The following is a 12,180-nucleotide window of genomic DNA, read 5'->3' as shown; positions in this document are numbered from 1 at the left end:
ACTGTTTTTGGAACTTCTAGGCATGATAGTAACTGGATATCTGAAAAGCTATGGGGAAATTTCAATAACTTGTGAGATGGCCAAAATAATTAGGCTGACATGCTGTCATCTAGTGCATCATTTTTTAAAATATGGACAGCATCTACAGCTTTTCACAAAGCCCACTGAACTTTCTAGATGAGTCACAAGACTGTATATTGAATTGTTATTTTCCTAACTTGCAGTGTCTCTATCATCTGTATTTGATTATGTTTGGAGAGAGTGGGTGATGTTACATTCCAGTGTCCTAATAATATCATCTTCAGGCTTTGGGTCATGAACTTGACTTGTAAGTTTAAAACTCCTGAGAAAGCTGAGAGTCTGGCACACCATATGCATTTAATGAATATATTTGGAAATTAATGATTGTATAAGTAAATTAATGAATGTAAAATAATGAACAAAAACAGTTTGGGTACAATCCACATTATGTTTATTAGTTGCCTATGACTGCATAACAAATTATCACAAATCTAAGGGTTAAAAATATGCCCATTTATTAACTGACGGTTGGGTGAGTTTGAAGTCCAGCACAGAATGGCTGGGTTCTCTACCAATGGAATCATAGAGCCAAAATCCAGGTGTTGGTCAGACTGAGTTATTTTCTGGAGACTCTGTGAGAAAATTCACTTCCAAGCTCGTTTTTGTTATTGGCAGATTTCAGTTCCTTAGGTCTAGATTACCGAGTTTTCCATCTCCTTGCTGATGAGAAGCTAGGACTGCTCTCAGCTCCCAGAAGACAGCATCCATTCCCTGCCATCTTCTCCTGTCTATCCTTAAGTCAGCAAAGATGATTCCAATTTTCCTACTTCCCATTTCTGGTTGATTCCTCTTCAGTCAGCCAGAGAAAGCTCTCTGCTTTAAAGGGATCATGTAATTAGGTCAGACCCAAATTTTACAGTTTACACATTAACTGTGCCAGGTAATATTACCCAATCACAAAATAAAGTCTATCAAATTCACACAAGGGGCAGGAAATGTTGGAGGCCACCTTAGAATTCTTTCCACCATACCATGGAAGATGACTTCAGTGGACGCCAGGGCATACCACTGTACTTCTCTGAATGCATTATTTGATATTTTAAGAATGCTTGATTATTTTGTTGGAAGACCTCAGGGTTCAAAACCAATAATGATTTTGTTTTCCCTTTTCAGTTTTTTAAAATGTATTTTCTAACCTTGCATCTGTGTTCTTCTAAAAGAGCTTCTACAGCAGATAGAAAAATTCTATCACTTCCTTCCATTAAATAAGTGGAATATAAATGTAGACAAAAACAAAAAATATCCCCTTAGAAAAATCCAGCCACTCTGGAGCCCTTCTCAGTTGTAGCACTAAAACTGGATTGTTACATTCATTTTAAGGATTGGTAAAAGGAAACACTGAGAGCCAGCTAGGGTTAAAGGACCTGTCCTCATATCTTCTATATTAGAGCAATAGAAGTAATCTCATGACTTACTAAGAGAAATGAAAAACACAGAACTACTGATATTTCAGAATTTTGCTTTTGTACAAACTGCTGGGTTATTAAAATAACCATTTTTTGAAATATTTTGCATTTAGGAAATCAGCTTGTCATGTAATACAGATTACTTCCATATATAATTATGCAAGTTATATAGTCACTTGAAAACACTTTTCTATGGGGCCCTCAGTTTGGGAGGGGGCTTATTTCTTAATTATTTCTATCTTTTCTTGTTCATTCTGCATCAAAAACTTTTCTCAAATTTGAGAAATTAAACATACTGGCTTGAGTCACTGGATCAAGAACATTAAAGCCATGACTCAGAGAAAGACTACATTATTGAGAAGAAAAATAAGAAATCAGTAAATAAACAAACAAAAAAAAAGATTAGAATGGAAACCAGAACATAGTTACTGATAGTGATGAAGCAAATATTCTTAAGAATTGCTACATTATTTAGTGCTAAGGGGTTTAAATATATTTTAGCTGATCTGTAACCTCTCGATTTTCATAGTCGCACAATGAGTAGTTGTTAATGTCCATTTCACAGAAGATACAAGAATTTTTCTTATTTTATGACTCTTTTATATTAATTCAGTAAATTTTATTATTTAATTTTATCTCCTTTGTTGACTTTTCAGTGCACTAGTCAAAGTTCCCCAGAAAAACAGAACCAACTAGATGTGTTTATATAGAGAGATAAAGAAATATATTTTCAAGGAATTAGCTTATATGATTGTAGAGGCTAGCAAGTTCAAAATCTGCAGGTTAGGCTAAGCAGACTGGGATCAGGGAAGCGTCCAGAAGTAGTTTGCTAGCAGAATTTCCCCCTCACTTAAGGGCAGTCAGTCTTTCTTAAGGTTTTCAACTGATTGAATCACATCCTCCTATTATGGAAGGCAATATGCTTTACTCAAAGTCTATTGATTTAAATGTTAATCCCATTAAAAAAGAAACACCTAAGTTTACCAAATATCTGGTTTCTGTGACCTAGCTAAGTTGACACATAAAATTAACCATCACATTAGCTATAAGTTTAATTGTGTTATTAGTGGTTTTATGATTTAGTGGTTGCTTTAGTGTTACAGTTCATATCTTTAACTTATCACAGTCTATTATCAAGTGATACCATTTTTCTCCACATAGAATAAAAAAAGAAAAATCTTACTACAGCATACTCGCATTTCTCTGTCCCTGGCTTGTGTTCATACATTTTATTTTAAATATAACTAAAAAGCATTGTTACTAATTTTGTTTTAAACAATTGATTATCTTTTAAAGATATTTAAATTATTTTAAAGTATTTTTATTTATCCAACAGATTCTTTGAGAAGGACTAAATTCACACTCCAGAAGGAGGCCTTAACAAATGGCTTCTTGTTCATTAACTGAAGTCCTTATAGAAATAAAATATCTTATTCAATGATCAGGAATTCTCAGGTCAACCTCTCTTCCTCCTCACCAGGGAACTCCTTTTTTTTCATTCTGAATTATTTGAGAATCAGTTGCATACATCTTGTTCCTTTACCCTTGTTGTTGTTTAGTCACTAAGTCTGATTCAACTCTGTTATCCCATAGACTGCAGCCCACCAGGCTCCTCTGTCCATGGGATTTCCCAGACAAGAATACTGGAGTGGGTTGCCATTTCCTTCTCCAGGGGATCTTCCCGATGCAGGGATCGAACCTGCATCTCCTGCATTGCAGGCGGATTCTTTACCAATCCTTTACCACTGAGGCACTGGGGAAGCCCCTCATTAGGGAACTTTTAATTTAAATCCTTAGAAATTATTTGTTTTGTGTGGGTGAGAAAACATATTTTTCCATTTTAGTTTGCTCTGAGTTCACCAACTACTTACTAGATTGCCTTCTGGTACCTCTTTCTCCCCTTTTTGATAATTACATTGGGGTATTCCTTTGTTTTCATCAGCACTTTGTGCAATTTGCTGAAGATTTGCAGTCTTTGCTTATGTACTTATTAAAAGTTCTCTATGAGCATAGATTAGGTATAAATACGTTGTTTGAGGATCTTTGCTTTCCTTCAACATCCTCTATGAGATGCTGAATTCCAAAATGATCTACTGTGTTGGGACTGCCTTCTTTATCTGTATTTTCAAAGCTGAGTTTCCACCAGAAGATGTAAGTCTAGCATGTTCTGTGCTCACCTTCTACCATGCACTACAATAATAGGTTGGATGAAATGCTGCTCCTTTTTGTGGAAAGACTGGTTTGTTGGATCTAAGGCATTCATCATTGTATAGAAAAATAGCAATCTTGACTTTTTCTGCTGTGTGTGTGCTTAGTCGCTCAGTCATGTCTGACTCTTAGACACCCCACGGACTGTAGCTCTCCAGGCTCCTCTGTCCATGGAGATTCTCCAGGCAAGAATACTAGAGCGGGTTGCCATGCTCTCCTCCAGGGAATCTTCCCAACCCATGGATCAAACCCAGGTCTCCCGCATTGCAGGCAGATTCTTTACTGTCTGAACCACCAGGGAAGCCCAGGTAATACTTTATAACATGTTGTCTGATGTATTTCAGAGTACTCTTTTTAATGTAACACATCCATTACCATGTGGATTATATCCTCATGCATTTATATGCACATATCTTCTCTGGTCTCATGTAGTATGTGGTTCTTTCATTAGTTCATTTCAAACACTTACTAGTCTGTTACTTATCAGGGATATACTGCCTGTAGGAATACCAAGTTAACATGATACACAGGAAAGTCCTTTTCCTACAAAGCTTACAATCTAATGAGTGAAATATATACAAGCAAATGAGCTATCACAATACTGAATGAAAAGTGTTTAAGGGAAAAATAAAATACTGCGGAAAGAAGTACGAAGAAAAACTCCTATAGCTAAGGGGTAAAAACTATTACAGAACAGCCCATTTTAAGGTATAATTAAATATTAAAACCTTCTTAAGTAAGAAAGTATAATTGGATACTCAGACAATTATCTCATAATCACTTGTAAAAGAAAAAAAAACTCAAGTGAGAATTTCCATTAAAACCTGATTATGCTGTAAACAAAAGTAAATGATTTTTAAGTAAATTTACCATTGTAAACTTAAATGTGAGCTACAACAATAACATTCATCAAACTACTGATAACCTAAATGCTCAAAAATCAATAAAATGTGCTTATTGATTCAAGAGGATTAAAATTTAGATAGCAAAATAATCATTACATAATAGCCTTACACTAAAATTAAGCACACTGAAAAATGCCTGTACATGTGGATATATAGTTATCTACCTTCACTTCAAAAGGGTTTTTCACTGAACATTTTTAATGGTGCTATAAAATAAAATCAATATGAAAAGAGCAAGAGAAATATTCAAAAAAAGAAAATTAACTTATAGACAGAAAAGAAAATCTTCAAAAGCATCACAAATATAATACAGAATTCAATACTCTTACGTAGTATTCTAAGACAGCAACTCCCAAGTGCTAAAATAAACTATTGTCATCTGAATAAAACTGTCTAAAATACAAATTTCTGGCAGCAAATCAGTTAGGAGATGTAGGCATTTGAAAGAGAATTTATATATGTAAATGCCATTATTATTATGAACATGAAAACTTCCTCTCCAGATATAAAAAGGTGGGGAGGGTAGATATTACAGTTTGATCATTTCTAGTACCCATATCTAAACTGCCTACCTATATGTAAACATTTCAAATGAACCTCTTTGCCAGCTGTACAACAAGCAAATCTCAAGAACACGACTCCGTAAGCTAAGTCCTAGGCAGTATTTATGACTATGAATAACTGTGCTTAAAAACAACTCACATGGGCATAGCATCTTCCAGCTTGAAAAATATGGGTACTGCTTTTCAGCCACTCTGTCTGGTAGATGGTGGATGTTTTATTAGGCCCACCTTAGGTTGAGAAAATAGATACTACAATAGTAAATGAATCGTCTGAGGCCATGTGACAGATAGGAAACGGTAAAGAACTATATTTTAGGTCCCCTGACTGCTAGTCCTGCAGTTGTTACTCTCCACCACATGGTCCCTCTTGCCGCAACCCATCCTCTACATCCCTAGTCTGAAAAAAAAATAAAAGACTTTCAAGAAACTGCCAGTGACGAGACATATTAGAAACTTGTACAAATTCTAAAGGAACAATAAATAATTTTTTAAATATGTGTGACTTTCATAAAGGAACATGATGGGAACTTAGGTAAATGTGTTGATGGTGATGATGATTTTATTCTTTTTATAATATTTTTATCTGTTTCTATCTAAAATGCTAATTCATGTTCATTACATAAAGATTGAAAAATATAAAAGACTATAACGAAGAAAATTAAAAATCACTAATTACACTCTATCCTCTACTGTAATTTTCTTTGAAAGACCAGCTGAAGTCTTGGCAATTTTTATCAAACTCATACAAAGCCAGGTTAAATAAATAAAATATATTACCCTCATTGTGCTCTGAATTGTCTCACTCAACTCAGAACCAGGGTCTCTTGAGAATTGTATGTGTTATCAAATCAACTTCCAATGATCTGAGTTAATTGCTAGATATATCAGCAGAGATCATCCCAGATAATTATTCTTGAATAGTGTTGCTCCTGCATCTGGGAACACTAATATAAGCTTCCTAAGTGGTTTCTACACAACTGTTTGAGAAGCAAGTGGATCATAAATCCATTCCCAAGTTGGCATCAGTCATCAAAGAGGCATGGTATCAGAAAAAGCAAAGAAGGAAAGTGCTAGTTGTTAATCCAGAAAATAATTGGTATGTGTTTATATAGCTAATATTTGGTCTTGCCTATGTCTTCACCTTCATAAACCGATACCAAACTTTCTCATCCTCCCTGCCTTACTTCATCCCCTTCTCCCATCCCAATCCTATTTTGACGCAAGATGCTTTGCTAGTCCTGCCTTACAGTTCAGAAAAAGAAGTTAGAAGAGTAGTCCAATGCTGTTTCCTGTCTACCAAGTGTATCTCTTCCTAATGATACATTCTTCCAGATTCTGCAAAGCGAGAAATGGGAAACCTGCAGGAAACAGCCTTTCCTGCCCTTGTAGGTGGCAGTTACTTATCCTTGGATGCCCTTTCCTTATTTCAAACTCTAGTAAATTCCTAATAAGTCTTTAGACATTTTTCCCTACAAATCCTTCCCAGCCCTCCAACTCTCAATCCCTTCCTCCCCAGTAAAGTGAACACTGTCTATGATGAACCATAACCCACACATCATGCTGTTTTGTGATGATTCAGTGATGCACCTTTCTTCTCACTGGATTGTGAGCCCATTAAGATCAGGGAGTGTGCCTTACTCCTGTTTATGTCCCAGCATAAACACCCTACTCATTGAAAAACTTTGTGTGGAATAAAGGACTATAAGCAAAGAATCAGAAAAAGAAGGGAAAGTAGGATAAATGAAGGCAAACAGGGAGGGGAAAAAAAAAGGGGGGGGAATTTTTCTTGATAATTCAAAGTACTTCTAGAGTGAGAATTCCAATCTTGTTGAGTAAGTCATCCGAAATTTGAACACTCAGGTAGTATAATAACCACAAATAGTAAGAATAGTATTTCTCATCATCACTTGTACAACTGAAGTATGTAAGAAAACTTTAAACATGGCAACCTTGTATGTCTTCATTGATTTCTGTCTTTTAACAGACATGCATGGTTTAGTGGAATGAACCTGAGCTGAGAGTGATAATAAGAGGATTTTATTCCCATTCTGTCAAGCTTTGACCTTGAACAGATCACTTAGCATTCTTTGTCTCATGTTCAGTTCAGTTCAGTTCAGTCTCTCAGTCGTGTCTGACTCTTTGCGACCCCATGAATCACAGCACGCCAGGCCTCCCTGTCCATCACCAACTTCCGGAGTTCACTCAAACTCATGTCCATTGAGCTGGTGATGCCATCCAGCCATCTCATTCTCTGTCGTCCCCGTCTCCTCCCACCCCCAATCCCTCCCAGCATCAGACTCTTTTCCAGTGAGTCAACTCGTCGCATCAGGTGGCCAAAGTATTGGAGTTTCAGCTTTAGCATCAGTCCTTCCAATGAACACCCAGGATTGATCTCCTCTAGAATGGACTGGTTGGATCTCCCTGCAGTCCAAGGGACTCTCAAGAGTCTTCTCCAGCACCACAGTTCAAAAGCATCAATTCCTCAGTGATCAGCTTTCTTCACAGTCCAACTCTCACATCCATACATGACCACGGGAAAAACCATAGCCTTGACTAGACGGACCTTGGTTGGCAAAGTAATGTCTCTGATTTTTAATATGCTATCTAGGTTGGTCATAACTTTCCTTCCAAGTTACCCAGATTAAAAATGAGACACTTGAACACAATGAGCCTTTCTAACTCAAGCAAACTAATGTTCTGTGAATAATTATCAGTTATTCAGATATCAAATTGGACAGGAATTAAGAATTCTATTTTGGGATGACTGAAATAAAAATAATAAAAATATTTAGGAGAGATCTTTGTACTGTTTGAGGACTCTAGTGTTTGAATGTGAGTTTTATCACCTACTAAATGTCAAGAGTTAAGTGGATAGTAACTATAATGATGATGCCTTGGCAGGTACCCAGAAATCACAACAGAGCAAGGAACAAGAGCTGGACCCATCTTTTTCACAACTGTATTCCCCCAGTGCCCAGTTCAATGTCAGATAAGTCATAGAAACTGAAAAAAATATTGTTAATGGAATAGATCCTTTATGGTTTCCAAATAATAACACTCAGACTCTTAATTAGCAGATAATGTACAGAATTGCAAATTCTGAATAGGAATTCTTACTGAATCTTATTTTCATATAATCTTCAATATTTACTCACATTGACCCACTATATTTCTCTCTGTCTAATTCATGGTAGACCTAGAACATCTAGTTCAGTGTTCTACCACACTTTGCTCCTCAAAGAAGTTCATATTCATATAGTAAGAAGTCAATTCAAATTGTTCATCTTACTCATTTATATGTGTCTGACTTACAGTAGGGGTTTAATAGATATTTGTTGAATAGATTTGATTTGAATGAATAAGAACAGCTGTGATATTGGAATTTCCTAAAATTTCAAATGTTCTTTTAGATTAATTTGTTTTTTTTCGTTGTATTTCTTTTGCATTGTCTCAGCATCCTACTGGGTTTTGAAATAATTATCTGAAGCTCAAATCCTCTGTCAGTGAAAACAAAGTTCATGAAATAAGCTAATACATAATTTCTTGTGCCTGGGGTTAGAGATTAAAATAATAACTAAGAAATATATGTGCTCTTCCTCATTCATCTGATTGTTATGTCCTGAAGCACCAAAACACATCAACAAGAGAAACAAGGGACTACATTTATTCCTACAAAGAACAAAAAGCAGGGAGAAAAATGACATCGTGTTATAGATTAGGATATTGTGGAGTATGTGTAATAAAAACTAATTCTGGGTAGTTTCTAAGATCAAATTTGTTTAGAGCAGTTTAAAATTCAAAACAAAATTTAAAGGAAAATACAGAGATTCCTCATAAATCCCAACCCCACAAATGCACTGCTGCTGCTGCTAAGTCACTTCAGTCATGTCCAACTCTGTGTGACCCCATAGACGGCAGCCCACCAGGCTCCCCCGTCCCTGGGATTCTCCAGGCAAGAACACTGGAGTGGGTTGCCATTTCCTTCTCCAATGTGTGAAAGTGAAAAGTGAAAGTGAGGTCACTCAGTCATGTCAGACTCATAGCGGCTTCTCCATTATCAGCATCATTCACAAGAATGGTACATTTGTTACCAAGGATGAACTTACATTGACACGTCATAATCACTCAAAGTCCATTGCTTATTTGAAGATTCACTTTTGGTATTATATATTCTATGGGTTTGATCAAATGTATAAATAAATATCCACCATTATATCATATGGTGTGTTGAGATCCTTTAATGGACTGGAACCTGGTGGTCTGGAGTCGACCAATGAGAAAGTAAAGGGGAGAGAAAGCGGCTGATATTCCTTGGTTTACGCAGAAAGCCAGTAAAGCCCCTGGCACGGGGCTTGCTCCTTTCACGAAGGCCTCAGGCGCCCTCTCGATGGGGTGAAAGCACAGAGTGCCTTCTCGAGAGGGTCTTAGAAGCCCAGGCAGGAAAATAAACACAGAGAGCCTCTATGCTCCAGGAATTAGCCTGAAAAAGAGAGAGAGAGAAAAAGCAAGACACAGGGACAAAGCTCTGATGGAGCAAAGGTGTTTATTCAACACAACAGTATTTATACTGTCTTACAAGACAGCTATTTTCAGCAGAGATAAAATAAAAACTTACAAGTTATCAAGGAAACATGAGGTCAGAGAGAGTTGTAAATAATCACTTTTACCATATGGTTCATAAAAAGGAAGAGGGTATTTATCACCGTATAGAAAAACTAACGAAGGAAATGCCTGGATTCCTCAGCCCCCGGGAGAGGCTTGCCTCTCCTCTTAATTCCTGAATATTCAGGAATTAATAAGGAACAGAGAATTCCTGACAGATCCAAAACAGCACACAGGAAGCCTCTTGTTATGCTTCCTGACAATGGTGTATATTCACTGCCCTAGAATTTCTCTGTACTCTTGCCTATTTACCCACCTTCCACCCTCACCTCTGACAATCAGGGATCATTTTACTGTTTCCATATTGTTGTTGTTCTGGCACTCAGTCATGTCTGACTCTTTGCCACTTCATGACCTGCAGAATGCCAGGTTTCCCTGTCCTTCGCTATCTCCTGGAGTTTGTTCAAACTCATGTCTATTGAGCCAGTGATGCCATCCAACCATCTCATCCTCTCTTACCCACCTCCTTCTCCTGCCCTCAGTCTTTCCCAGCATCAGGGTCTTTTCCAATGAGTCAGCTCTTCACATCAAGTGGCCAAAGTATTGGAGCTTCAGCCTCAGCATCAATCCTTCCAAAGAATATTCATGGTTGATTTCCTTTAAGGTTGACTGGTTTGATCTCCTTACAGTCCAAGGGACTCTCAAGAGTCTTCTCTAGCACCACAATTTGAAAACATCAATTCTTCACTGTTCAGCCTTCCTTATGGTCCAACTTTCACATCCATACATGACTACTGAAAAACCATAGCTTTGACTATATGAACCTTGTCAGCAAAGTGATGTCTCTGCTTTTTAATATGCTGTCTAGGTTTATCATAGCTTTCCTTTCCAGGGGGAAGTGTCTTTTAATTTCATAAAAACACAAGTAGCGATAAATTCAAATACATAAACATAAGTAAGCAAGAAACAGTTCTCATAAGATGCCACAAAAGAGAAAGGAGCAGTGAAAGGGAGCTAGAAAAGATTGACCAGTTGTGTATGCTTATCAAATATTGCTTATGCTTCTTATGTAATATTTGTTGTCTTTGGTGTTGTACTTAAAAAGATGTCACCATATCTAAGGTCATTTAGGTTTTCGCCTACTTTTTCTGGGAGTTCTACAATTTTATGTTTTACATTTGGGTCTATGATCCATTTTGAGTTAGTTTTTTGAAAGATTTAACATCTGTGTCTAGATTCTCTTCTTTTTGTATGTTAAGTTGTTACAGTCCCGTTTGCTAAAGTGACTATTTTCACCCATTTTATTTCCCTTGCTCCTTGTCAAAGATCAGTTGACTATATTATGTGGGCCTATTTTGAGGTTCACTATTCTGTTCCATTGATCTATTTGTCTATTTTTTTCACCAACACAACACTCATTTGATTACTGTAGCTCCAAACTAGGTCTTGAGGTAGGGTGGCATCAGTCTCTCAGCTTTGTTCTTCTCCTTCCTATTGGCTATTCTGGGTCCTTTGCCTTTCTACATTAACTTCAGAATAAGCTTGTCAATATTCATAACATAACTTTGCTGGGATTTTGATTACGGTTGCAGTCAATCTGTGGACTGAGTTGGAAAAAAACTGACATGTTGACAATCTTGAATTTTTCTATCCACAAACAAGGATAGACAAACTTCTGTCTCTCCATTTGTTTCACTTTTATTTGATTTTATTCGTCAGAGTTTTATATTTTCCCTCATTTAGAAACTATATGTATTTTGCTAGATTTATATCTAAATATTTCATTTCAGGGGTGCCAATGTGAATGACATCATTTTTTTAAAATTTCAGTCTTCACTTTTTCTTGTTTGGCATATAGAAAAGTAATTGACTGTCATATATTAACCTCACATCCTGCAACTTTGGAACTAATTGCTTGTTAGTTCCAGGAATTTTTCAGTTGATTTTTTCAGTTTTAGTACACAGATTAGTATGTCATGTGAGAACAAAGATAATTTTATGCCTTCCTTCCCAATCTGTATTTCCTTTTCTTGGCTTATTCAATAATTTCTTATCCTTAAGGTACAATTTGAAGTATCTTAAATTAAAATTTTAAAAGTTCTGTTAGATCACATAACTGGGATAGAGAAATGATTATAGCATCAGGCAAGCTGGATCAAGGCTCTAATAATATCGTTAGGATTCTGTCTCTTCTCTGCTCTCTGCCAGTCCTGATAAGGAAGGATCTGACTTTGGTCCCATGACATACCTGAACTAATCACTGTGACTTGGGGGATGGAGAATTTTCCTTGGACAAGCTTGAAACAATGAGCTGGCCCTGTAGCCAGGGAGAATGGTATGTATTGAGATGGACAGCCCCACCTGCAACATATGAAATGGGGGATTGAGACTATGGCACCCCACTCCAGTACTCTT

General features: G+C 36.7%; 1 protein-coding gene across 2 annotated transcripts in view; it reads left to right on the top strand.

Annotated features, from left to right (window-relative positions):
* Window positions 1-12,180, top strand: part of KCNIP4 (potassium voltage-gated channel interacting protein 4) — a 242,290-nt gene that overhangs the window by 180,989 nt on the left and 49,121 nt on the right. Inside the window, exon 2 of one of the 2 annotated variants that reach the window (XM_088836042.1) lies at window positions 12,089-12,100. The exons of the other annotated variant lie outside the window; for it this stretch is intronic. Coding sequence (XP_088692168.1) covers window positions 12,089-12,100 — 12 coding nt within the window. The remainder of the gene's footprint in view (window positions 1-12,088; window positions 12,101-12,180) is intronic. 2 annotated transcript variants of the gene reach the window in all.

The sequence above is a fragment of the Moschus berezovskii genome, chromosome 5, assembly GCF_049115385.1.
Source record: "Moschus berezovskii isolate FMDL1 chromosome 5, NW_MosBer_1.0, whole genome shotgun sequence".
NCBI classification, from domain to species: domain Eukaryota; kingdom Metazoa; phylum Chordata; class Mammalia; order Artiodactyla; family Moschidae; genus Moschus; species Moschus berezovskii.
This window is presented reverse-complemented; position numbering and strand designations above follow the sequence as displayed.